This window comes from Chlorocebus sabaeus, chromosome 16 (assembly GCF_047675955.1).
Source record: "Chlorocebus sabaeus isolate Y175 chromosome 16, mChlSab1.0.hap1, whole genome shotgun sequence".
Taxonomy (NCBI): Eukaryota; Metazoa; Chordata; class Mammalia; order Primates; family Cercopithecidae; genus Chlorocebus; species Chlorocebus sabaeus.
Window position 1 is genome coordinate 10,179,813 of NC_132919.1, and position 27,802 is coordinate 10,207,614.

At 46.4% G+C, this 27,802-nt stretch overlaps 2 protein-coding genes across 2 annotated transcripts in view; both read right to left on the reverse strand.

Moving 5' to 3' along the window:
- LOC103242382 (myosin-13) overlaps positions 1 to 14,453 on the reverse strand; it is a 45,831-nt gene extending 31,378 nt beyond the window's left edge. Inside the window, exons 1-8 of the mRNA XM_073005600.1 lie at positions 14,436 to 14,453; positions 13,754 to 13,903; positions 13,489 to 13,659; positions 12,069 to 12,378; positions 8,834 to 8,907; positions 8,656 to 8,743; positions 1,812 to 1,929; positions 857 to 980 (exon numbers count right to left, since the gene is read on the reverse strand). Of these exons, the coding sequence (XP_072861701.1) occupies positions 857 to 980; positions 1,812 to 1,929; positions 8,656 to 8,743; positions 8,834 to 8,907; positions 12,069 to 12,378; positions 13,489 to 13,659; positions 13,754 to 13,903; positions 14,436 to 14,453 (1,053 nt within the window). The remainder of the gene's footprint in view (positions 1 to 856; positions 981 to 1,811; positions 1,930 to 8,655; positions 8,744 to 8,833; positions 8,908 to 12,068; positions 12,379 to 13,488; positions 13,660 to 13,753; positions 13,904 to 14,435) is intronic.
- A 446-nt stretch (positions 14,454 to 14,899) lies between these two features.
- Positions 14,900 to 18,425, reverse strand: LOC140708598 (myosin-13-like). The gene is made up of 2 exons (XM_073004696.1): positions 17,993 to 18,425; positions 14,900 to 15,070 (listed from the first exon to the last, which is right to left on the reverse strand). The coding sequence occupies exons 1-2, from the start codon at positions 18,237 to 18,239 to the stop codon at positions 14,934 to 14,936; spliced, it is 384 nt and encodes a 127-aa protein (XP_072860797.1). The 5' UTR covers positions 18,240 to 18,425; the 3' UTR covers positions 14,900 to 14,933.
- Positions 18,426 to 27,802: the final 9,377 nt, after the last annotated feature.

Sequence of the window (27,802 nt, forward strand, 5' to 3'; positions counted from 1 at the left end):
GTTGGTTCTACCCTCAGGCCCACTTCACCCACTCCCTCCATAACATTCCAGGGAAACCAAGCGCCCTCTGGGCCAGCAGGCTGTTCCTTGGTGGGGACCCCCAGCCTGCCCCTTTCTGAGATGTGAATCTTCGGAGGCAGGCCAGGATTTGAAGCCGACCTTTGCCACTTACTCTCTATCCATGTGTGACCTTGAGTCAGTTTCTCAACCTCCCAAGAACCTGAAGAGTCAGTGCCACCTGTGTCACCATCACTCCCACCTCGCTGGATAGTGAGGAGTCAGTGAAGTACGTGCAGGAGGCTTCTCACGGGGCTGATACTCACGTGCTCAATAAATGGCAGCTAGTTTGTCTTCGTTTTTGTTTTTTGAGACAGGCCTTCACTCTGTTGCCCAGGCTGGAGTGCAGTAGGGTGGTCAAGCGCACTGCAGCCTCCTTCTCCTGGCCTCAAGCAATCCTACTTCAGCCTCCCAGAAGCACTGGGATTATCGGCATGAGCCACTGCGCCCCGCCTGGCAGCTGGTTTTATTGGTTATAAGTCATTCTTCTCAAGGCCTCAGTGTCCGTGGAGTCCTCTCTACGTTCTCTTCTCTTTTCGGCTTTCTTACCTCGGACACTAGAGTTTCCCGTTGGCTTTTCCTATCCTTGCTGCATGGTGGGGCTCAGGCTTCCAGTCTAAGCTTCCAACCATGTACGAACCAATAGGGAGACAAGTTCTCTCTACCTAGACACAGAGCTCTCTTTACCTGGGTGACTGGGCAAGGATGGTCAGGTGTACCAGATGGGGAAAGGGATCAGCTAACAAGCAGCCCAGGGCTGTGGGGTTACTAGGGGGGTCCCAGCCTCACCTGTACTCACCTTGGTGTTGCCGAACCTGAACTGCTCCCGGTCCACATCGATGGAGTTCAGGAGCTTCTCTGAGGCGTTTTTGCTATCAATGAACTGCCCTTCAGGGATAGCACTGGCATTGAGGATCCGGTACCTAAGGAGAGAGGACATTTCCCGGATGGATTCCAATCCCCGGAAAGGCTTCATAGCTGAGACCAGGACTTCTAGAATCTTCTCCTGCTCCAGCCTTAGGAGGAAGTGGAATATTGTACAGCTGGTCTGGGAGATGGGAATAGCTAGGGGCTGATTCTAGCAAGGGGGCCACGGTGGGTGGGAGAGAAGCGTGAAAGAAGGAAGCCCAGCTGAGTGCATGGCGGGAAGTTTGCTGTCAGAGGAAATGATTCTTCTTTGGCTTAAAAGAGCCTTGAAATCCACCGTGACCTGCAGACCTTGGTTCTCCTACTTCTGGAAGGTCCTCTCCTGTCCTCCATCCTGGATGAGGCCTGGACTTGCGCACCCCAATGGTGGCTCAGTGGACAGAGTTAGTCTAGAGCTGCGGGCCTCAGCTGGGGGTGATTTGGCAATGTCTGGAGAGTTTTGATTGTCACAGCTTAGCGGGGAGGGGTGTGGTTCGCTACCACATCTCTGAGTAGAGGGCAGGGTTACTGCTAAAATCCTCCCACACCCAGACAGCCTCCACAATAAAGGACTGAATGTCTAGCCTGAATATCCATCGTTCGGAAGTTGAGACATCCTGGCCTAGAGTCACAATCAGGCTAGAGGGTCTGGGCTCTGAATTTGGAACCACTTGGGCTGGCCCAGCACTCACTGTGGGCATAGTGTCAGTTCCTCCAGCAAGAGATGAAGTCCGTGGAAACTCTGGGAGGCTTGGGAGCTCATTAAATACCCAGGCCGAAGAGTGTCTCTGGGGAATGCAGAAGTTGCCCTCGGAAGGAGAGAGATGCACAGGAGAGAGGGAACCTACCGCTGCTTGAAGTCAGCATAGAGGATCCGGCTAGGGAATCCCTTTCTGCAAATCCGGATGCCCTCGAGGACCCCGTTACAGCGCAGCTGGTGCATGACCAAGTAGTGGTCCATCACACCTGGAGAGAGAACGTCCCGGGGGTGTGCCTGTGACCCCTTCATTTGTTGATGGTCTGAGGCACCATGAAACCCTCCAGCATCCATACTTGAGTGGCAGAGTCAGTGCCAGCTCCAAGGTAGAGGGCTGGGAGTGGCCGGAGGCTGCCTGCAGGTCCCACAGTAGAAATAATCCCAACCTCTTGGGGAGATGCTAGCACCCCATAACCATGGTAATAAGAGCCAAAGCATTGTGCTTTCTGTCCTCAGCCCTGACTCTGCAGCAAGGCTGCAAAAGGGGGCAGAGTGAATATGGGGTGCACTTGGGCTTCCCGTGGGATAACCTGAGATGTCTTCTTGCATCTACACAAGGATGGAGTTGGAAAAATCTTCAGGCTGCGGCTGCAGAAGAGTAACCCAGCAAAGAAGAGGAGGCCGGCTGGGCCCGGTGGCTCATGCCTATAATCCCAGCACTTTGGGAGGCCGAGGTGGGCATATCGCCTGAGGTCAGGAGTTCGAGACCAGCCTGGCCAACATGGTGAAACCCAGTTTCTACTAAAAATACAAAAATTAGCCAGGCGTAGTGGCACACGCTCATAATCCCAGCTACTTGGGAGGCTGAGGCAGGAGAATTGCTTGAACACAGCGGGCGGAGGTTGCAGTGAGCTGAGATTGAGCCCTTGCACTCCAGCCTAGGCAACAAGAGTGAAACTCTGTCTCAAAATGAAGAAGAAGGAGAAGGAGAAGGAGAAGGAGAAAGAAGGAGAAGGAGAAGGAGAAGAAGAAGAAAGAAAGAAAGAAAAAAAGAAGAAGAGGCCATGGGAGGGGACCCAGAGGGGGGTTGAAGGCAGGGCGGCGGTCATCTGCTGACCACTCAGCCCCTGCTCTAGGAATTGGGGGAGAAATGGAGCTTGGCTGGAAGGAGAGGAGCCAGAGGGGCATGCCCCCCTGGGGAGGTAACGTGGATGCTCGTGGTAACCAGCCTGGGTCAGGCACAGATCAAACTAGGATGGAGAAAATTCTGTCTCAGGTCTGTGTGAGGGGTTAGAGGAGAGGGGCTATGGCAACCTGATGGCTTCTCTCTGTGGGCTCCCTAAGTTGCTGGGAGGGGGGTGGGGCCAAAGCTGTCTTTGACTTAACCTTAGGGAAGCTTCTAGAATGCCCACATGCTTCCCTGGTAGCTGTGAGGAGACATCACTATACAATTAGATGATTTTTCAAGGCTTTGGTAGAGCTGCACTGTCAGATACCGTAGTGACCAGCCACATGTGGCTATTTACATTTAAATTTATTAACATGAGAAATTAATTAACATTTTTAAACTTTTCATGTAAATGTAAACATTTCATGTAACGGTGGCCACCCTATTAAACAGTGCAGACATGGGGCATTTAATCATTTCTGAAAGTCCTATCAGGCAGTGATTCTCTAGAGAAAACATGGTTAAGAGCAAGGAGAAAATGTCTCAGACATTCAGAGAACTGGCCAGGTGCAGCGGCTCAACACCTGTAATCCCAGCACTTGGAAGGCCGAGGTGGGCAGATCCCCTGAGGTCAGGAGTTCGAGACCAGCCTGGCCAACGTGGTGAAACCCCATCTCTACTAAACATACAAAAATTAGCCGGGTGTGGTAGCGGGCACCTGTAGTCTCAGCTACTGGGGAGGCTGAGTCAGGAGAATGGCTTGAACCTGGGAGGCAGAGGTTGCAGTGAGCCGAGATGGTGCTACTCCACTCCAGCATGGGTGACAGAGCAAGACTCAGTCTCAAACAAATAAATAAATAAAATAATTTTAAAAAGAAATTCATAGAACCGCCGATGTGGAGAGAACCTTAGAAATGATCTAATTTGACTCCCATGAGCTCTCAGATGATGACTCTGAGTGTTCTGAGTGGTTAAGATCCCAGCTGTGCTGTTTACTAGCTTTGTGGACTTGGGCTGTCTCTGCCTCAATTTCTCTATTTGTGAAATAAGGATAATAATGTAGATTGAGCATCCCCAATCAGAAAATTCAAAGCCTGAAAACTTTGAGCTCCAACCTGATGCCACCGTGGAGAATTCCACCACTGAGCTCATGAGGCAGATTGCAGCCAAAACCGTTTCACGTATAAAATTATTTAAAATATTCTATACAATTACCTTAGGGCTATGTGTATAAGACCCATATGAAACAGATGAATTTTGTATTTAGATTTAGTCCCATCCCAAGATATCTCATTAGGCTCATACAGATATTCCAATAGCCACAGAAATTTAAAGTGTAAAATACTCCTGGTCCCAAGCATTTCAGATAAAGGGATATTCAACCCATAGTATCTATTTCATCGGGCGGTTGAGGATTAACTGAGTTGAGTACAGGCTGGGCACAGTGGCTCATGCCTGTAATCCCAGCACTTTGGGAGGCCGAGGTGGGCGGATCACCTGAGGTCAGGAGTTTGAGACCACCCTGGCCAACATGGTGAAACCCTGTCTCTACTAAAAATACAAAAAATTAGCTGGGGGGTGTGGTGTGTCCCTGTAATACCAGCTACTCGGGAGGCTGAGGCAGGAGGATTGCTTAAACCTAGGACGCAGAGGTTGCAGTGAGCTGAGATCGCACCATTGCACTCCAGCCTGAACAAGAGTGAGACCCTGTCTTGAAAAAAAAAAAAAAAAAAGAGAGAGAGAGAGAAAAGATCAGTACAGAGGTTTAAATGGTGAAAGCAGGCATGATTAACACTTGCTTTAATCATGTGGCTGAGGCCTCTTTCTTCTTAAGCGCCGGGAGCAGAGAGAAAAAGGCATAATTACAAGAAAATGGAAGCTTCTAGAGCCAGCAGAAAGCCGAAAGGACCATCATTTTATGGTGGGGAGGCCAGAGCTGCCACCATGCTTGCCAGGCCGTCCATTCTGTTAAGGGCTGTGTCCCACTTGCACTGAGAGATCTTTTCGAATTCCTACAGAGGCATCCTATGGGGTGGCAGGGCCCTGGGGGAGACTGAGGCCCAGAGAGGTGAAGAGCTTTGCAAGGCCATGGCAGAGCCGATACGGGACTCTCCTCTCTCACAGGGCCCCTCTGGTTTGTGCAGACTCGGAATCCCGAGCTGAGTTACCTTAGGGCTTGCTCTTGTTTTTCCTTAAACCCGGCCTGAGATGTTTTCTATCAGGTCCACGTAAAGGGCCTCCTTTGGTTTTGTACCAACGTACAAAACTTCTAAAAATTTCCCTGAGCTATTCTCTCATTCTTCTGCTTCAGTTGCTGAAGGGTTTTTCCTCTTTACTTCTCCAAGTGTATCCCTTCCATCCCGCTCCTTTCTCCAGCCATCTTTGCCTCCATGGGCAGTGGTGTTAGCCACGCTTTTGAAATATGCTGTATCTTATGATGCTCTGGCATCTTGGGGCCTCGCCGGCCCAGGAGAAACTGCCCTTCCCGGGGCTGCTAATTCCAGGAGATAGCAAACAATTCCCGCAAGCACATCTTTCACATGCAAACCAACTATCCAAAGCCGTTAACCCCCAACCCCTACCTTTGTCAGGCTCTCACAGGACTCTTACACTCTGGGCCAATATTTCCCTGCCCTGGTCACCTCAGGGCCCCGGGTACCGGCCAACTTGAGAAAGTTCCTACATTTTGAAGCCTGCTGAAACCATTCAAACTTGCCAGTGCTGAACCTGCTTGGCCTGTTCATGCTTCCTCACCGACTCCATCCCATTGGAACGACCCTCAAGGCTCTGGCCTGTGATTTCTTCTTACTCCCCCACCGCCACACCTAGCCCTGGTGCTTCCCCTCATGGCCCTCTGTGGCAGGCCCCCTCCTCTCGAGCACTGCATCTTTTTTTTTTTTTTTTTTTTTTTTTTTGAGACGGAGTCTCCCTCTGTCACTGAGGCTGGAGTGCAGTGGCGCAATCTCGGCTCACTGCAACCTCCGCCTCCCGGGTACAAGCAATTCTGCCTCAGCCTCCCAAGTAGCTGGGATTACAGGCATGCGCCACTACGCCAGGCTAATGTTTGTATTTTTAGTAGAGACAGGGTTTCACCATGTTAGGCTGGTCTCAAACTCCTGACCTCAGGTGATCCACCCGCCTCAGCCTCCCAAAGTGTTGGGATTACAGGCGTGAGCCACCATGCCCAGCCGTGGCTGTCTTTTTAATGGTAACCATCTTCTGGTCTGTTGGCCTCTCCATCCCTTAACAATAATAAAACCTACATTTAAAAACAGCAGCAAGCCAACCTTTGGTGAGCCAGCAGCACAGACTTAGCAGGCCCCAGGTTTGCTGCACGAGGAGAACGAGAGGAGTAGAGGCTGGAGCCTGCTCCTGAGGGTTCCCTGTTCAGCAGACGAGCACAGGACCTGTGCCTGTGAAGCCCCGGAGGATTCGGGAGAACAACTAGCAAACCCCGTATGTGCCTGTGGGTGGGGAGGAACTTGAGATTTGATCGTGGATTGTGACTCCCAGTCCCTGCTCTAGGTGCCCTGGGGTGAGGCATGGAAATCTCCATAGTCTCTAGTCTTCTAGAAAATAAAGAGGGCACACTAGGTGCTTTCTAAGGTATCACCAGGCTTCTGTATCAGTGTTGGGCCATTCCCAGAAATGGACATGAAAACAGAGAGGTAGGTGCCAGAGCTAAGGAGAAGCAAACACAACAGAAAAGACAGACATGAAAAACAGACATTTCAGCAACCTTTACCTTCCCAAAGAAAAGGTAGGGCTGGGCGCAGTGGCTCACGCCTGTAATCCCAGCACTTTGAGAGGCTGAGGCGGGCAGATCACGAGGTCAGGAGATTGAGACCATCCTGGCCAACATGGTGAAACCCCATCTTTACTAAAAACACAAAAAATTAGCTGGGCGTGGTGGCGGGCGCCTGTAGTCCCAGCTACTCGGGAGGCTGAGGCAGGAGAGTACCTTGAACCAGGGAGTTGGAGGTTGCAGTGAGCCGAGATCGCGCCACTGCACTCCAGGCTAGCGACAGAGCAAGGCTCTGTCTCAAAGGAAAAAAAAATAATAATAATGTAAGCCAGTGGATTACCAAAAACCTTCCTCCCAGAGGTACAGTTTAGAGCCATCTCCTGCCACCTTGCAGGCCATCTGCTGAGAGAGGAGTCAGGCTACAGGCATGTTTGATTTATGCAAGCGTGTACTCAACAACGACAGTAACGGAAATGGATTTTTTCCAAGACCTACATAAAAGCCAATGATTTTGTGTGATGCTTAACCAAAGAAACCACTCTTCCCAACACTGGAGAAGCTGGCTCACTGGTCAGAAGGCTGCAGGATGCCCCAAATAATGCATATCACAGTGATGTAGCTGGTTATTACCTTTGACTTAGACTTTAGAACCTAACTTTCATGGAAGATGCAGTTTCACTAACTATAACACACCTGGCTATTGGGGAGTTACAGTTTCTAGTTCTGAGTGATGACGATGATAATAATAGTAATAATGAGAAACATCCAACGTTTGCTGGGTGTTCACAATGTGCTCAGCCCTGTTGTAAATGCTTGACTTGCACTTACTCATTGAACCCTCACGACAACCCTCTAAGGTGGGTTAAATGAGCTGATATTTGCGAAGTGAGTAACCACTTTATGGCTGCTTATTGAAGAAGGAAATAATGGATAAAAATGCCACTTGTATCCTTGTTTTATAGACAAGAAAGCTGAGGCAGAAAATGCTCAGATGCTCTGCTTAGGGTCACGTGGTATATAGGTGAACCTTTTTTTTTTTTTTTTTTTACCCGACCATCTATACCTCTGTTTATTTGTAATGTTGCAGAGGCAGGATGTTTAATCCTGAACTGGGAGGCCCGTGTTGGGCATAGAAGAGCTCAGCTGGTGAGCGCGTTACCCCATAGGCACAGCTCCACGTGGCAGTTGGTTTTCCTTTTTGTGACAAATAACACTGAAAAAGCTAGACTCCAAGAATGTTTGCAACTCAGGATGAAGTGACAGTGAACGGAGCCCTCTATTGCACGGGGTTCTATATTTATACATAGTCTCTGATTCTCAGCTTTCTCGTTTATAAACTGGAGATCAGTACGTGTATCTTGCAGAGAGCTGTTGCAAGGATTCGGGATAATATAACAAAGTGATTGACATGAAGTACGGCCTCAAACAGTTGTTACTGATGCTAGTTTGATTATGGGATACCTAAGATGATTATTTACCTAATGTAGTGGTATTTAACTTTGGGGTAAAGGAGGCCAACAGAGCCTTCATCTTATGAAAGCTGTGGATCTGATGTGCCTATACACATACACACAATATTTTGAACGTGATTTCATAGTAGGGGTGCCAGATAAGATACAGATGTGCCATTCAATGTGGATTTCAGATAAACGATGAATACTTTTTTGGAGGAAGTATATTCCAAATATTGCATGGGTCACATTTATATTAAGACATTTTTCATTGTTTATCTGAAATTGAAATTTAATAACATTTAATACAGCATTCAGTTTTTAACATTTTTGTGGTCACATAATAGTTGAACATATTTGTGGGGTACACATGGTATTTTGATACAAGCGTGAAATGTGCAAAGATCATATCTGCATAACTGGGATATCCATCACCTCAAACATTGATCATTTCTTTGTGTTGGGTACATCCGGTATTTTTATCTGCTAAATCTGGCAACCCTATTTCAGAGACTGCTTTCAGAAGTGATACAGACCATCCCTCTTTCCAAGAGCACACCCACAGAATTCTGCATTTATCTCAGGGCGTCCTGTTCTGTTCAAATACTTGCCAAGATCTGCTGGTACTTACCAGGAGTCTTGGTCTCATTGGGAATCAGGCATCGTACAAAGTGAGGGTGGGTGCTCCTTAAGTTAGTCATCAATTTGTTTAGATTTTCCTGGGACATAAACCAAAACAAGCACATTTAGCAAATGCCATTTCACTGGGCAGAAAAACAATCGGATGTGGAAGCTGCCAAAACACTAACCCTGAACACGGCCGACACAGTCTGGAAAGAGGAGCCCTTCTTCTTCCCGCCCTTCTTGCTTCCCCCGGAGTCGCCTAGAGACAGACACAGAAGGGCATGTCAGATGTATCCCAGAGGACCCAGGAGTGGGATTCCTGAACCACCCCTTCCCAGTCCCGGGTTCTGGTTTCCTTTTGACATGAGAGACCTGAGGTTTTGTTTCTTTGTTTGTTTTAGACAGAGTCTCACTCTGTCCTCCAGGCTAGAGTACAATGGCACAGTCTCGGCTCACTGCAACCTCCACCTCCCAGGTTCAAGCCATTCTTCTGCCTCAGCCTCCCAAGTAGCTGAGACTACAGGCACGCACCACCACACCTGGCTAATTCTTGTATTTTTAGGAGAGACAAGGTTTCACCACGTTGGCCAGGCTGGTCTTGAACTCCTGACCTCAGCCTCCCAAAGCGCTGGGATTACAGGTGTGAGCCACCATGCCCGGCCTGTTAGTTTGTTTTTAAAATGCTTCCAAACTACCCAGGATTGAGAACCCTCAGCTTTATCATTGTGGGAACGAGGTGGGAGTGGGGTGTGGGTAGTATTTAATTGAGAGGATAACTTAAACTCTCAGTATAAAAGGGGAGTCCTTTCCTTTAGAAATCAGACCTGAAAGCAAACTGAATAATTCACAAGATTGAGATGTCCCTCTTAATGTTTGTGGTTTCCTTCTTTCTTTTCTTTTTTTTTTCTTTTTTTGTTGTTTGTTTGTTTTGTGACAGAGTCTCACTGTGATGCCCAGGCTCCCTGCAACCTCTGCTTCCCGGGTTCGAGCGATTCTCCTGCCTCAGCCTCCCAAGTATCTGGGACTACAGGCGAGCATCACCATATCCGGCTAATTTTTATATTTTTAGTAGAGATGCGTTTCACCATATTGGCTAGGCTGGTCTTGAACTCCTGACTTCAAGTGATCCTCCCGCCTTGACCTCCCAAAGTGCTGGGATTATGGGTGTGAGCGACTGTGCCTGGCAATGTTTGTAGTTGATTTCACGAATTTACCTCCTTTTCTTCTTTAATCCCTGTTTATCTCTAAATGAGTAAGTAACTGAAAGTAGTAACACGGAATTTTCTCAAGAATATTTTATAAGTTGATTTTTTTTTTCTTTCCTAAAGGAAACAACTCAACTTACCATCTTAATTTGGAGTCTACTTTTTCCGAATGACTCAATTTTCTCTGATACTTAATCAAGATGTAGCCTTGGGGGGAAAATGCCGTGTCTCGGTCTCCCCCGTCTTCCTTTCCCTTCACCCCACTTTTTCCCCGGGGTCTAGCATGAATGTGTGTTTGGATCGGGGAAGGGAAGGCAGGAAAGCTGCTTCCCCAAATCCACATCCACACAGGGTCTTATGTTAGATTTGATGTTATATCTAGGTGAGTTTATGCAATGTAGTTACAGAGAGATTGTGATCAGATTCAAAGAAAATGATTTTCATCATTGAGGTTTACGTATGTGCCCATTTCCCATTTATTACATTCCCTTGCCCAGAGGATATTAGGCTTTCATTTTTAAAAAATGATCTCATTGTCTAATGAATAATTATATTTCATATATTGTATTAATTTATTAAATGTATGCATTTAAAATGGCATATAATGTTAAAACTCTATGTTGGTAACTATTTAAAAGTATATTTACTGGTAATCTTAAAAAGTGATACTGGCTTGTGTTACTTGTTTATTTATTTGAGATAGGGTCTCACTCTGTCATCTAGGCTGGAGTGCAGTGGCACAGTCATGGCTCACTGTAATCTCAGTGACCCAACCTCATGTGATCCTCCCAGCTCAGGTTCCCAAGTAGCTGGACTACAGGTGTGCACCACTATTTCTGGCTAATTATTTTATTTTATTTTGTTTTGTTTTGTTTTAGAGACAGGATCTCTATGTTGCCCACACTGGTCTTGAACCCCTGGCCTCAAATGATCCTTCCGCCTCAGCATCCCAAACTACTGGGATTACAGGTGTGAGCCACCACACCTGGCCCCTGTGTAGCCACTTTGGAAAGGAGTTCAGAAGTTACTCAAAACTTTGAACACAGTTGTCATATGACCCAGCAACTGTACTCCTAGGTACTGTATATACCCAAAAGAATTGCCAATATATCTTCACATATAAACTTCTATACAGATGTTCATAGCAACATCATGCACAGTAGCCAAAAAGTTCATCGGCTGATGAATGTGCAGACACAATGTGATCTATTCATACAATGAACTATTATTTGTCCGTCGGAAAGAACAAAGTCTTGATACATCTACAACACGAACAGACCTTGAGAACAGTAGCCTGAGCGAAAGAAGCCAGACACAAAAGAGCATCCAGTATATAATTCAGTTTACACAAAATGCCCAGAGAGGCAAATCTACAGAGAGAGAAAGTTGATGAGTGGTTGCCAGAAGCTAGGAATAGAAATCTGCTCATGGGGACGGATGCGGTGGCTCACGCCTCTAATCCCAGCACTTTGGGAGGCCGAGGCGGGCGGATCATGAGGTCAGGAGATCAACACCATCCTGGCCAACATGGTGAAAGCCTGCCTCTACTAAAATACAAAAAATTAGCCAGGTGTGGTGGTGCATGCCTGTAGTCCCTGCTGCTTGGGAGGCTGAGGCAGGAGAATCTCTAGAACCTGGGAGGCGGAGGTTGCAGTTTCACCTTATTGGCCAGGCTGGTCTCAAACTCCTGACCTCAAGTGATCGGTCCCCGCCTTGGCCTCCCAAAGAGCTGGGATTACTGGCCTGAGCCACCGTGCCCGGCCAAAACCACTACATGGTTTTAAGGGGGAATTTTATTATACGTGAATTATACCTCAATAGAAAACTATTAAACAATGTGATGTTGACTATCGTGGCCACTGAGAAGTCCTGTTTTCCTCCATAGAGCTCTATCTCTGACAGAAGAGGAAGAATAAGAGCAGGAGGAAGAAAAATGGAGCTGAAAGACAGAAACATCATACTCAGCTGAAGCTCAGGTCTGAAGTTCAGCTGAAGCTTGAACCTGGGAGGCAGAGGTTGCAGTGAGCCAAGACCGCACCACTGCACTCCAGCCTAGGTGACAGAGTGAGACTCCATCTCAAAAAAAGAAAAAAAAAAGTTAATGTCCACTCCTGTTTTCATAGTAACATCCCTCCAAGATTCTTCACGAGCAGCTCTGGGTTAGAAGTAATTACACAGAACGTCCCACAGAGGGAAAGAAATGATAGAATTTTACCTGTGTCTGCACCAGCATAGTTGGAAAAAAGGAAGGAGAGAAGCTTCAGCGAAGACTTCTGGTATAGCCCCACCACAGTCTCATTCAGGGGGTCCTTGTTCTTGTCGAGCCAGCCGGCAATGTTGTAGTCCACGGTGCCGGCGTAGTGCACCAGCGAGAAGTGAGCCTCAGCCTTGCCTTTGGCAGGCTTGGGCTTCTGGAAGTTGTTGGATTTTCCAAGATGCTGGTCATACAGCTTGTTCTTGAAGGAGGTGTCTGTTGCCTTGGGGAACATGCACTCCTCTTCCAGGATGGAGAAGATGCCCATAGGCTGGAAAGAGGATAACAGAGTCTATACATCCACATATACTAGTGCGTACCCATGCTCCATGGTCTGGAGAAGCCAAAAGAACTTCTTTGGTGCTTTCACTCCGGTACTAGGAATGCTGGCATGTATGCTCTGGGGGAGCAAGTCTCTTGGTCTGTTTGGGGGATGACTAGAAAGTGCTAGGCATCAAGTGTGTGCTTCATTAATAGCTGCTGAACAAAAGAATATAGGATGAAATTATGTGTGTATAAATGTAGCACACTTTTTTCAATAGGTTTACAAAAAAAGTAAAGTTTCATAGATAGCCATAAAGTCATGTGAGTAGTATTTTGAACAATAATGTCTCAATTTCTCAGTAGCCACCTTAGGAAGATATACTCATTCCAACATGAGCAGTGCTCCAATGGTATGAGAATTCCTTTTTAAAAAGTTAATGTCGGCCGGGCATGGTGGCTCACGTCTGTAATCCCAGTACTTTGGGAGGCTGAGGTGGGCGGATCACAAGGTCAGGAGTTCGAGACCAGCCTGGCCAACATGGTGAAACCCCGTCTTTACTAAAAATACAAAAAAAAAAAAAAAAAAAAAAAAATTATCCAGGCGTGGTGGTGGGCACCTGTAGTCCCAGCTATTCAGGAGGCTGAGGCAAGAGGATCGCTTGAACCTGGGAGGCAGAGGTTGCAGTGAGCCGAGACCGCGCCACTGCACTCCAGCCTAGGTGACAGAGCAAGACTCCATCTCAAAAAAACAAAAAAAAGTTAATGTCCACTCCTGTTTTCATAGTTACATCCCTCCAAGAGCTACACTGCTGCACGGTTCTACCTCCTTGGGTCTTTGGGTAAGTCAAATAGGTAAGAAATGCCACAGTCCTTACTGGGGTTCTATCACATTCTTGCAGATAACTGAGCCCTTGGATTTTAATGACCCATAAACCTTTTTAAGTGTCAGAACAGATTTAGGACATTCATTCTCTTTGCACAAAGACATTCAGTGATCTTTCTGAAGGCTTGCAGCCTGGGGGCTGGGGGCACCAATCTGTGAGCAGAAAAGAATCAGAGTAAGAAGGGGAGGGTCCCCACAAAGGAGGAGCTGTCCTGGGGAGCAGTATTTCTCTACCTTCTCGATGAGCTCGATGCAGGCAGCCAGGTCCATCCCGAAGTCAATGAACTCCCACTCGATGCCTTCCTTCTTGTACTCCTCCTGCTCCAGCACGAACATGTGGTGGTTGAAAAACTGTTGCAGTTTCTCGTTGGTGAAGTTGATGCACAGCTGCTCCAGGCTGTTGAACTGGGTGATTCAAACACCAAAGAATTTGAGTGACCTTGGAAAATACATTGGAGATTCAGCAAAGCAGACAAGAAAGTAGAAGGCCACAACTCACATCAAAGATCTCAAAGCCAGCAATGTCCAAGACCCCGATGAAGTACTGCCTGGGCTGCTTGGTGTCCAGCTGCTGGTTGATGCGGGTGACCATCCACAGGAACATCTTCTCGTAGACAGCTTTGGCCAGAGCACCCACTGAGTTGGTCACCTTGAAAAAGGATCACCCACTCAACCCTTGAGTTAGTGTTTCTATGGCTGCATTAAGTTGAAACATATGAAATTGACTTGAAAATCAAAAGCTGTTGGCTGGACATGGTGGCTCACGCCTGTAATCCCAGCACTGTGGGAGGCCGAGGTGGGCAGATCATGAGGTCAGGAGATCGAGGCCATCCTGGCCAACATGGTGAAACCCCGTCTTTACTAAAAATGCAAAAATTAACCAGGTGTGGTGGCATGTGCCTGTAGTTCCAGCTATTCAGGAGGCTGAGGCAGGAGAATCACTTGAACTTGGGAGGCAGAGGTTGCAGTGAGCCAAGATTGCGCCACTGCACTCCAGCCTGCAACATAGTGAGACTCTGTCTCAAAAAAAAAAAAGAGAAAAGAAAAAAAGAAAATCAAAAGCAGTTGAATACTGGCAATTTCATTCAACATAATATTAAATATTTTGTGAGGTGTTTGCCCAGCCCACGCTGTTCCCCTTTCTTTGAGAACTATCCTATTTACAAAGATATTTTTCCAACAACGTGGTTATAGCACATGACTCCAGCCCCTGGCCACACTTAATTAGACCAGAGGTGAACACTTGATCCAGGTTGGATTAATTGAGTATCTCTCCTAAGAATTTGGAATTGGGATCAAAAGATGCTGGTTTCAGTCTCAGGGTGAAGCTGGAAACACAGAGATATAAACTTGGGAGCTATGGGGTGGCCACAGGCAAGAGAGGTCCAGGAAACTTATCTGCTTAGCAAGGACACAACAGAGGAGAGAGTCAACAGCCCATGAACCCCAGAGGAGCTGGAGGGAGGCTGCCTGGCTCCAGAGGGCTCTTCACTTTCTAATTCCAGGTCCTCATGGCGTCCAATGGGCACTCAATGATTTGCATTCCTTCAGTTGCCTCTGAAGCCTAAAAATGATTTTTCTCTTAATGTGAAAGCTGGTTTCATGTGCATTTCTGATACCTGCAACTGAAAGAACTTTAAAACAATGGCTCAAATAACAAAAGATCTCAATCAACCGGATCAGAGCATCTCCATTACCTGCTGGACATTTTGCCCTTTAGTGACATATTCATTCCCAACCTTCACCCTTGGACAGCACAGGCCCTTCAGCATTTCTGCAGAATTCAGTCCCATCAGGTATCCGGCTTTGTCAGCCACTGAAGGAAGAGAAAAGAAATGGCATCATGCAAAAACAGTAGCTGCTAGTGTCCAGTCAGCCCCTGGCTTCTCCCAGAAGTGTTTTCTGTCATTATCTTAGATGTTTTCATGTTTTCGTACCTGTACCAGGTCTGGACTTGTTCACTGAAGCTTCAGTCCCATAGTCCGGGGCCCCATGGTTCTCAAGAACTTCCAATTTGCCTCCTAGATGCAACTTTTTTTTTTTTTTTTTTTTTTTTTTTGAGACGGAGTCTCGCTCTGTCGCCCAGGCTGGAGTGCAGTGGCTGGATCTCAGCTCACTGCAAGCTCCGCCTCCCGGGTTTACGCCATTCTCCTGCCTCAGCCTCCCGAGTAGCTGGGACTACAGGCGCCCGCCACGTTGCCCGGCTAGTTTTTTGTATTTTTTAGTGGAGACGGGCTTTCACTGTCTTGGCCAGGATGGTCTCGATCTCCTGACCTCGTGATTCGCCCTTCTCGGCCTCCCAAAGTGCTGGGATTACAGGCTTGAGCCACCGCGCCTGGCCCTAGATGCAACTTTTAACAATAAGAAGCTTCTTGGCCAATCCTGACCTACTAATATTTTGATTTCATTAAAAAAATGTTAATTACAGGCCGGGCACAGTGGCTCATGCCTATAATCCCAGCACTTTGGGAGGCTGAGGCGGGTGGATCACCTGAGGTCAGGAGTTCGAGACCAGCCTGGCCAACATGGCGTTGTCTGTACTAAAAATACAAAAATCAGCCTGGCATAGTGGCGAGCGCCTGTAATCCCAGCTGCTCAGGAGGCTGAGGAAGAAGAATCGCTTGAACCCGGGAGGTAGAGGTTGCAGTGAACCGAGATCATGCCATTGCACTCCAGCCTGGGTGACAAGAGCAAGACTCCGACTCAAAAAAATAAAAATTAATTACATAGTTATGTTGGAGTCTGACAATACATTAAAATATTATATGAGTAAAGGAGCCACCACTTGGACAGTTGACAATATATATGAGGCACCTTCCTAATTTAAGCAAAGTACCATGCTCATAGTTGAAAGAGAAGTACAAAACCTGACCCTGCCTTCAAATGTTTGGAGATGGTCAAAAGCAGTTGATTTTTGGCTGTTTCCTACAGATCATGGGTTACATGTCTGCATATATTTCAGCAGATGTTCATTGACTTTGAGAAGGACCTAGTGGCCTGTATTGAGTTCATCAAAAAGGCAGAGAAATGCTGCTCCCCAGGGACTACTTCTTTTTTTTTTTTTTTTTTTTTTTTTTTGGAGTTTTGCAATGTTGCCCAGGATGGAGTGCAGTGGTGCAATCTCAGCTCACTGCAAGTTCTGCCTCCCGGGTTCACGCCATTCTTCTGCCTTGGCCTCCCGATAGCTGGGCTTACAGGTGCACGCCACCACCCCTGGCTAATTTTTGTATTTTAGCAGAGACGGGGTTTCACCGTGTTAGCCAGGATGGTCTTGACCTCTGACCTCAGATGATCCACCCACCTTGGCCTCCCAAAGTGCTGGGATTACAGGCATGAGCTGCAGTGCCCAGCCTGCTCATGACATTTCTTCTGCTTGAACTGATCTCTCCCCCAATTTTTCAGAATCCTACTCATCCCTCAAAGTCCAAGTCAGTGCCCCTTCTATCAGGAAGCCTTCCCTGATTGCCCCAGTCAGAAGTGTTTCCTGTGTGAAGACTTGGAGCCCCCTCCACTGTGATGGGCAGGATTCTAGGATGGCACCCAAGGTGTGCCCCCTGGTGTACATGCCTTGTATAATCTCCTTTACTTGGGTGCAGTGGAACCTGTACAACTCCCATGATGAGGTGACCTATCAGGTGACTCTGAGTTAATACAAAGGGAGAATCATCCCAGGCAGGCCTAGGATAGGAGGCTGCTGAGCCTTTATGGGACACTGATAAGGTTTTGTAGATTTTTCCACCCTTTAATTTATGGCTGCACTTCCTTTTTATTACTTGAGAGTTTAAAGCGTACTGCTTCACACACCGTGGGGCTGTGATCAAAAGGCAGAATTATCAGGAACCATTCATGTTGCCAGGTTTTAATTCAAGGAACTTGTAAGATGCATCACGAGCGCTAAGAAGTCTAATGAGCAGGATGTATCGGGGCGGGGGCAGTCAGTCACCGCTCAGCCGTTCCTGCTGCCCTCTGCTCTAGTTCCAGGCCTCTTAGGGATGAGACAGAGGGTGGCGGTAGGATCAGCCAGGTGAGAGTTAATGGGGAGGAAGAACTGTTCACCATTCTTGGTTCAGGGCCAATTTCAACAGATGCTGGGGTGCAGGTGATGGGAGGAAGAAAACTTGGCTTCCACTTTACCATATCATTTTAGGCCTGAGTGATGAAGACTGCATTCTGGTGGAGAGAAAGAGAAGTTCACCTAACAATATTGTCTCATGAGAGTCCACTTAAAAAAAACAGGCACATCACGCCTGTAATCCCAGCACTTTGGGAGGCCGAGGCAGGCGGATCACGAGGTCAGGAGATCGAGACCATCCTGACTAACATGGTGAAACCCCGTCTCTACTAAAAAATACAAAAAAATCAGCCGGGCATGGCGGCGGGCGCCTGTAGTCCCAGCTACTTGGAAGGCTGAGGCAGGAGAATGGCGTAAACCCGGGAGGTGGAGCTTGCAGTGAGCCGAGATCGCGCCACTGCTCTCCAGCCCGGGCGGCAGAGCGAGACTCCGCCTCATAAAAAAAAAAAAAAAATTCCTTGTTTTTCAAGGATTCACCACTCTAAGAGTCCTTGACTGAGTGAGCAGACTCCTGGTGCATGCTACAATGAGCTTCAGGAAACCTAGATTTGATTTATACAGTTTTGGAAGAATAGCTCTTGAAATGAATGCAGTTTATCTCACGTGGCCTCGCCCACACGCAAACACAGCTGGACCCAATCACATCCCTTTCCCGGATGCAGTTACCTTCGGTGCCGTCCGGCTCCGCCTGCTCCTCACGCTGCTTCTGCTTGAACTTCATGTTCCCATAATGCATCACGGCTCCCGTCAGTTTGTAGATCCCAACTTTCTCCTCTGAGCTGAAGCCCAGGATGTCAATGGCATTCTGGAAAGAAAAAACAGGACAACTGTCATAGTAGGACTCAGGGATCCATATGCAGCCTCTTCTTGGTAAAGACCTTACCTCTTTTTTGTATAGCATGTGTGACAGCATTTGCCCAAATAAGTGGATGACAGGTGGGGTGTGGTAAATTAGAAACCATTTGTTTCACATGTTTGTGTGGGTGGATGGAGACTATGGGAAAAAGGTGTGAATTGTCTGTTTCCTTCCATCAAGTAAGAACCGATTACGGCCGGGTGCGGTGACTCACGCCTGTAATCCTAGCACTTTGGGAGGCCGAGGCAGGCAGATCACGAGGTCAGGAGATCGAGACCATCCTGGCCAACGTGGTGAAACCCCCATCTTTACTAAAACTAGCTGGCCATGGTGGCCGGTGCCTGTAGTCCCAGCTACTCAGGAGGCTGAGGCAGGAGAATCACTTGAACCCCAGAGGCAGAGGTTGGAGTGAGCCAAGATTGCACCATTGCACTCCAGCCTGGGAGACAGAGCGAGACCCCATCTCAAAAAAAAAAAAAAAAAGGCAGGGCGCGGTGGCTCAAGCCTGTAATCCCAGCACTTTGGGAGGCCGAGGAGATCGAGACCATCCTGGCTAACGCAGTGAAACCCCGTCTCTACTAAAAATACAAAAAAATAGCGAGGCGTGGTGTTGCGCACTTGTAGTCCCAGCTACTAGGGAGGCTGAGGCAGGAGAATGGGGTCAACCCGGGAGGCTGAGGTTGCAATGAGCCGAGATTGCGCCACTGCACTCCAGCCTGGGTGATAGAGCAAGACTCCATCTCAAAAAAAAAAAAAAGAAAAGAAAAAAGAAAAGAAAAAGAAAAGAAAAAGAAGAGAACTGATTATGATCTTTTCGCACTGTACATAGATTTGGGGGGCAGTTCTGGATGAGGCTACTGGGAACCACTGTATGATACTGAGAACTGGGAATGTCATGGAGAATGACTGGGAAATAATGTTCAACGGCTTAAGAGTTCGGCATTGTAATCCAGAAATTCCAGCATTGTTCGGACTCAAGACAATCAATATGCATCATAGAATATTAGATCTGGAAGGGAAGATCATCAAAGATGGTATCATCATTTCCCAAATGAGAAAGGGGCAAGCTTTTGCAGAGCCCTTTCTATGTGCTAGACACTGGGTAGGCATCATCTCTATGTTCTTATTAAATCCCCATGAAGCCCCTTTCTGTAGCTGTGCAGGTTTTTCCAAATTTCTGGATGAAGAATTGAGGGTCTAGTTGGTAAGCAGCCTGTCAAAAGTCATACAGGGAGGGTGTGATAAGACTGGGACTGGAGTTAGGTCTCCGTCCCTTCAAAATCTATGGTCATTGCTGGTTTGGTTTTATAACTACGTTGCCTGTCTTCCACCACAAAGGTTTCAACTAAAAGAAATCCTTCTCTGGGGTTCACATATTGATTATGCAGTAGAGTTTGCAGCGTGAGCCTGTAGAGTGTCTGCTGGTAGGACTGAAACATGTCTGGACACGTTTGGTGAGTGGATAGGATAGACCCAGTAGGCCAACACCAGCATGATGATATTGGAGAGTCAGGCATTCTTGGAGTGGCACCCCCTTTTAGTGGAGAATGAGCCTATGCCAGGAGCTGGGATATATGGGGAGGAGAGATTCCGATGGCCATCCCTTGAATCCATATCCCATTTCAGGGATGCATATCTCTGTCCTAGGGAGGGGTCATTGTAGGTTAAAAGAGAAAGAACTCTTTCAAAAACATTGAAAGGAGCGGGTGAAAGCATTACTGCCTAGGGACCCTTTTGGAGAATGTCATGTCACTCCAGCCTGGGCGACAGAGTGAGACTCTGTCTGAAAAAAGAAAGAAGAGAAGAAAGAAGGAAAGAAGGAAGGAAAGAAGAAAGAAAGGAAGAAAGAAAGGAAGAAAGAAAGGAAGAAAGAAAGAAAGAGAAAGAAAGAAAGAAAGAAAGAAAGAAAGAAAGAAAGAAAGAAAGAAAGAAAGAAAGAAAGAAAGAAAGAAAGAAAGAAGGAAGAAAGAGAGAGAGACAGGAAGGAAGGAAGGAAAGAGAGAGAGAGAGAAAGGAAGGAAGGAAGGTAGGAAGGAAGGGAAAGACTCTGTCACTGATGAACTGTGTCTTCCAGAAAATTATATATATTTTAAGAGTCAGCTTCCACATTTATAAAATGGAGACGATAATGACACCTACACCAGAGTTGCTTTTGAGACTATAATGAGATAATGCAGGTAAAGCCACTTATCTCAGTGTCTGGCACATGTAAGTGCTCAATATATTTAGTTATTACTGTTATTATGATTATTGATCCTGCAGGTACTTCCCCCAAATAAACACCACAGGCCAGACAGGTGTATTGAGGAGCTGGGTGTCTAAGGTGAGCCTAAAGTGAAAGGCAGAAAGAAAAATGGGGAGGCTGTTACAGAGTAGGGTTGATTTTCTGCTTTATACTTTTTTATATTTTCTAAATTTTCTTGAAGAACCATGTAGACGGTTTTGCAACATGAAAACTTTCAACAAATGTTATGTTGAAGATCTTATAAACGCAAAAATGCATTCTAGTTAAAATGTTAGAGAACAGAACTGACGGCCTGCTTTGGTGAACCTTCTGGATTCCCATTTTGGAATGCTGTGAGGTGGAGCTGAGTAGGGAGGGGCCAATCTGTGCTAATTCTCTGAGCTCTTGATCTCTGAGATCTTGAGTCTAATCACTTAGTATCCCTGGATTTCAGCTTTCCCATTAGCTCACTAACGTGTCTCTCAGTTCATAAACTCAATAATTCTGTGCATAAACAGACAAATAAATGGCATGCTTACATCGGTCGCCAGCAGTTCTTCACTGTCATCGATACTGGCCACTGTGACTTCTCCTTGGCTCACGAAGGGGAAGTCGAAGGGGTTGGTGGAGATCAGAAGCAAGTCTGTGGAACACAGAGATCCCTTTAATGGCTTATGCATAACTTACTCTGGGTTTTTTTTTCCCCCCAATGTCACTGATGTGGAAGATAAGAAAGGTATTCCAAGAGCTTACCAATTAGTTCTGGCTTCTTGTTTGACAAAATTTGGTAGAAAATATGATAGCTTCTCTCACTGGATAATTGAAATGTCACTCTGGATTTTTCTAACAGATCTAAGGTAACAAAAATAACGTGATTTCAGGTTCTCAGGTGGTGCTTTTGTGGCCAAAACACCAACAGTTTTATAGTGTCTGGACTCACAGGTTTCGATGTCTGCCGATGCCAGCTTTCCTGTGGCTCCAAAATGAATCCGAATGAACTTCCCCTGTCCAATAACAGGTGGACAAACGTTACAGTTATTTGATTTATACGGTTTTTGTGGCTGGCCTTGGATAGGTGCTGCCACAGATAAATTATAAATGCAAAAATGCTAGAGAACAGAACTGAAGGCCTGCTTCAGTGAACCTTCTGGATTCCCATTTTGGAATGCTGTGAGGTGGAGCTGAGTAGGGAGGGGCCAGTCTGTACTAATTCTCTGAGCCCTTGATCTCTGAGATCTTGAGTCTAATCACTTAGTATCCCTGGATTTCAGTTTTCCCATTAGCTCACTAACGTGTCTCTCAGTTCATAAACTCAATAATTCTGTCCACAAACAAACAAATAAATGGCATGCTTACATCTGTCGCCAACAATTCTTCACGGTCATTGATACTGGCCACCATGACCTCTCCTTGGCTCAGGAGGAAGGGATGCCAGAACATGGGCACCTCTCCACCTGGTGCCCAGAGCTGCCAAGCTGGGTCAGCCAGGACTCAGGTAGCTCTACCCAAGCACCTGGTCCTGTTCCTACAACCCAGGGGATGCCCATAGGCTCCTTCTCCGGCTCTCTTCTTGGGACTACTTCATTCTTGACTACCTGCCTGTTTTTTATCCTGCTCTCTTATACCTGGATTCTTGAATCTTCATAACGCCTTTGAATTCTAACTGGTCGGATTGTTCTGTCTGACTTTTTTTTTTTTTGCTTGTATTTTAGTAGATGCTACTTCTGAGATTTCTTGCCTGAGTTTCACGTATGGCTGACTACAGACAAATCTAGCTCGCAGGCCTGGGCTCAGGCTCAGGCCTGGCTCTCTGGCTGCCAAAAGAACAACTCAGGGTCTAGGTGGTCCACTTTCTGGGGAGTGGGAGGTAAAATTTCATATGCGTGTTTGTGTGTATGCACCTGCTTCATACATTATCTGCGTAATTGGTCCTCAGCGACACTGCGAGCAAATTTGAGGACAAAAAAAATGTTTTCTTGCTTGTTCCCCTACAGCAATGGGTGAACTGAAATGTGGATGATACTTGTAATGCCTCAATATTTTCTGAATGAACCCTAGGAAAAGTTAGCGAAGGATCAGTAAAGGCATGCGTGCATTGTAAGTGCTGGGTGTTAAGTATTTTTAGCTGCTTAATGGAAGACAATGGAAGTCATCCCTAGCCTGCAAATATTTGGAGGGTGGAAAGAGGACAAAATAATTAGAATGATTGTGACTTCTGGGTCAGGGCTAAGAGTAGAGGCCCATGAACTCAGTAAATGGGAATGAGAAGAGGGAGTGCCTGAAGGTATCGGCTTTCACGTTAAGCTGGTATCAAGCCAGTGCAATAACTAACTTGGTCCAGGCATGGGTAACATACCTCTGCCATGTAACATGTGCCCAGACCTTCCACAAGGGAGAGGAGTTTATTTGGGCACCGGGGAGGATACACATGCAGATTGGCAGTGCAAAGCACATATCCAAGGAAACAAAAGTCAAGGCTCAGAGCCATGGTACTTGATAAGTGTATCTACTTCCTCATCGATAACCATTTTATCTTTGAGGGGGGACAAAATACAAGTTTGAGACCATCCAACTACTAAGATGTGTGAAATGTTAATGTACTTTTGCAACCATAGGCACAAATGATGGCTTCGCCTCTGAGTACTTGCTCCACTGGCCAGTGAAATGAAATAGAGGGTTGGATGTATATTTATTTTCAATGGGAAGTAAATGTCTTTTTGATTAAGCCAATCCTAAGTAAAAAGTTGAAGGATGGCACACATCCTTCAATGTCTTCAGTATGAATCTATTCCATCTTTTTTTTTTTTTTTTTTTTTGAGACAGAGTTGCCTTCTGTTGCCCAGTCTGGAGTGCAGTGTTGCAATCTCAGCTCACTGCAACCTCCGCCTCCCGGGTTCAAGCAATTCTCCTGCCTCAGCCTCCCAAGTAGCTGGGATTACAGGCAGGCACCACCATGCCCAGCTAATTTTTTGTATTTTTAGTAGAGATGGGGTTTCACCATGTTGGCCAGGCTGGCTCGAACTCCTGGCCTCAAGTGATCCACCCACCTCAGCCTCCTAAAGTGCTGGGATTACAAGCGTGAGTCACCGTGTCCAGCCTATTTAAAATTTTTGAGCTCTTTTGCCTTCACTAGGTTTTCCATGCTCCCAATCCCTGCTGAGTTGGAAGAGGTCAAATCTGCTAACTTAATTCACACTAAGGTTTTCGTGGCTAGGTCAATAGATATGGCTTAATGGATGTTTACATTTTAAAATGTTTCCACACAGAGAGACCCATTTTAGCATAAAGTTGATCTCTAATTGTGGGATGTGAATCATGTGAGTGACTTCAGGATGCTGTGAGGTGACATTGCCTAGTTAGGGTAGGACGGCAAATCCTCCCTCTGCCGGGGCCAAACCAACACCTTCCTCAAAGTGTATCAAAATATTCCCGGTGGGTAGACTGATCTGAATCACTTGGCGGTAGAAAAAGGCCCCCGTATATTCTAGTTTATGAGGCAGTTTTTCATATTCAGCATTTCAGGAGAGGGTGTGGTTTTGGGAGGATACTTGAAAATTGGGCTGGTTCTTACAAATCTTGAGGAGTTGTCATTCCTCACAGTCTTGGCATTTCCAAAGGCCTCCAGCAGCGGGTTGGCTTGGATAATCTGATCCTCCAGGGTTCCCTAATCACAAACAAGAAGAGGAAAAAGAGGGCTTTGGATGGTTTTCTAAAGCAGCTCCTTGGTGAATACAACTGTGGGTGCTCTGGGCAGGTTCAGGGAGAGGTGTCGACCAGCTCCACCTGGTGGTCAGTGCAGTACCTACACCCCCACCCCCACCAGACCTAAGGCGTCTTCAAGGTGCCATCCTAGACAGGCTTTTATTAGCATAGCGTCGAAGGGACTTCCGGTCATGCCAGGTTCTAGGCAGGAATATTAATCCCTCCATCAGAACATCCAGACTGCCTTTCTGATAACATTTCATTATAAATGATAGATTTTAATAACACGTACCTCTGTTATTGCATGTAATATGACCCATCTAGTATCACAGATATTTGTGTTCAAAAGGAGATATAGAATGTGAGTAAAGCAAGTGATCCAAGAGATAATACAATAAAAGCAGTGGTTCTCAAAAAGGTTTTTTATGTACCAAAAAATATGAGAATGATTATTCAGAAATCCACTCTAGAAAGCAGAGTTCTCACCTTCACCCTTCTGGGCCCAGAAAAACTTAAAAAATACTGTCAAACCTAACGGTTCTCAAAGTGTGGTCCCTGGACCAGCAGCATGAACACTACCTGGGAATATGGGAGAAATGCCAGGTGTGGTAGCTCACGCTTGTAATTAGCACTTTGGGAGGCTGAGGCAGGAGGATTACTTGAGGCCAACGGTCTGATACCACCCTGGGCAACATAGTGAGACTCCATCTCTACAAAAAATTAAAAAATGAGCCAAGCATGGTGGTTCCTGTAGTACTAACTACACAGGAGCCTGAAGCAGGATGATCACTTGAGCCCAGGAGCTTGAGGTTACAGTGAGCTATGATGGTGTGCCACCGTACTCCAGCCTGGGTGACAGAGTGAGACCGTGTCTCTACAAAATAAAAAGGAAGAAAAATGCAAACTATGAGGTCCCACCGTAGATCTACACAATCAGGAATTCTGGGCCTGGGCTCTTCCACCCTTTGTTAAGAATCCCTCTTACTGATTCTGATGTGTACTCCAATTTGAAAACCACTGGTGTAAATATTCTTTCTCCAGAGGAGGATGTGGAGTTGGTCAAGGTCCCTCAGCTGTCGCTGATGGAGCTGGTGCCAGAACTCAAGTCCATTCTGGTGGAACCACTTCCTGCTTTGCTCCATGTGATACTGTGATATAATAGGAATGGTATATTTTGGTCTTTTTCCAGTTTCCTGGCACACAGCTCCTAAAACCCTTGGAATATCTGAAGGGATAAATGTCTTTTTGTGTGCTGATGAGATGATTGGTGGCTTCGGGGTCCTGGAAAGCTCAGGATGGGGGCTGGTTGCCAGGGAACCAACCATGTGTGATTAGAGGGTTGGAACTTTCAGTCCTATCCCTGACCCCGGGAAGGGAAAAAGGGCTGGAGGTTGAGTCAGTCATCAATGGCCAGTGATTTAATGAATCATGCTCGTGTAATGGAGCCTCTGTAAAAACCCTACACAGAAGGCTTCAGAGAGGTTCCAGGTTGATGAACACCTGGGGGTGCTGGGAGGATGTCACCTGCAGAGACTATGCCCCTCCCCCATACCTTGCCCTAGACATCTTTTCCACTTGGCTTTTCAACTGCATCCTTTGTAATATCCTTTATAACAAACTGGCACATGTAAGCAAAGTGTTTCTCTGAGTTCTGTGAACCGTTCTAGGTAATTAGCAAACCTGAGAAGGGGGTTGTGAGATTCCCCTGATGAATAGCTGCTTGGTTAGAAGTTCAGGAGGCCCGGACTAGTCCCTGGTATCTAAAGTGGGGGCAGTTTTGCAGGACAGAGCCCTTAACTTGTGGGATTTGATGCTTTCTCTAGGTAGTGAGTATCAGAATTGAATTGAATTGTAGGACACCCAGTTGGTGTCTGCAGAGAATTGGAGAATTGTTCGACATGGGAAAACCCCATACATTTGATGTCAGATGTGTTCTGTGTGAGGAGACAGAGAGGAAAGAAAGGGTTTTTCCTATTTGCCATCTCTGCTGAGCACATACCCTGCATACACTTGGTGCTCATCCAGGCTTTAAATGACACTTATTCCAATAAGCCTCCAGATGCAGGTGGCTGCTCACCTGCATTTTGCCTGGCTGTGTCTCCTTCTTCTTGTCCCCAGTAACTGCAATTGTTGCAAAGTACTGGATGACACGCTTGGTGTTCACAGTCTTCCCAGCCCCGGATTCTCCGCTGCCAATTTAAAAGTAAATGGGATAAAGGAGAGTGGCAGGGAGGGCACTGGTTTCCAAGACATGATGGTGCAAACAGGGGTTACTCACGTGATGAGGATAGACTGGTTGTCTCGATCTAGAAATGCAGAGGGAAGCAAAACAAAACAAATAAACAACAAACAGAACATTAAAATAAAGTAACACTGGGGGAGGTTGGAGAACATGGGCTCTAGTTAATGTCTCTGCCATTAACCAGTGGTGTGATTTGGGCATGTCTAATCTTCTTTGGGACAATTTAGGCAGATTTCTCAAATGTGGAATGTGTAACATGACCAGCCTGGGAGGTAAGTGATTCTCCACTCACTGTGGTGAATCCCACAGTGTAGAAGTTACTCATGGTCGTAGATCTTTAACTCCCTGCTAGCACTTTCCCATCATCCTTTTCCATAAAGAAAGCAAGTGTCAGGTTCAGATCTTGTGGGGCCACAGCTTTTCATTAACATTTATAGATGCTGATTGGTTTTATTGCATTTTTCTTTTACCTTGACTTTCTACTTGTGAAAAGTGATACTGGTTTTTCACTTACAATAGAACGTGGTTTGAACTGTGTCCCCCTAAAATTCATATATTGAATTTCTAACCCCTAGTACCTCAGAATGTGACCTTATTTGGACATAAGATGTAAGGTATTTAGTCAAGATGAGGTCATGCTGGAGTAGGGCAAGCCCCTGATCTACTGTGACTGGTATCCTTATAAACAGAAGAAATTTGGAGACACACAAGCACACAGGGAGAATGTCATATGAAGATTAAGGCAGGAATCAGGGTGATGTTTCTATAAATCAAAAACAACAAAGATTTCTGCTAGCAAACCATAGAAGCTGGGAGAGAGGCATGGGCCAGATTCTCTCTCAGCGTCCTCACACGAACCAATCCTGCTGACACCTTGACCTCGGACTTCTATCGTCTAGAACTGTGAGACAGTACATTTCTATTGTGTAAGCCCCCCAGTCTGTGACACTCTGTTACAGCAGCCGTAGCAAACTAATAGAAATTGTGGTATTAGTCTTCCCTTTAAAATTAATGTAACATTAATTGATTTCAAGAAAAATATTAAGTTTGCAGACATGGCAAGGAATGTGATTGTGAGAAAGAAATGACAGAAGTTTGGGCACCATTGCATTAGATGATTTTTAAGCATCTATAGGTCTCAGATGTGTGCTTCTTTTTTTTTTTTTTTTTTTTTTTTTGAGATGGAGTTTCACTCTTGTTGCCCAGGCTGAAGTGCAGTGGTGAGATCTCAGTTCACCACAACCTCCTCTTCCCAGGTGCAAGCAATTCTCCTGCCTCAGCCTCCTGAGTAGCTGGGATTACAGGTGCCCACTACCACGCCTGGCTCATTTTTTATATTTTTACTAGAGACAGGGTTTCATCATGTTGGCCAGGCTGGCCCCGAACTCCTGACCTCAGGTGATCCACCTGCCTCGGCCTCCCAAAGTGCTAGGATTACAGGCGTGAGCCACT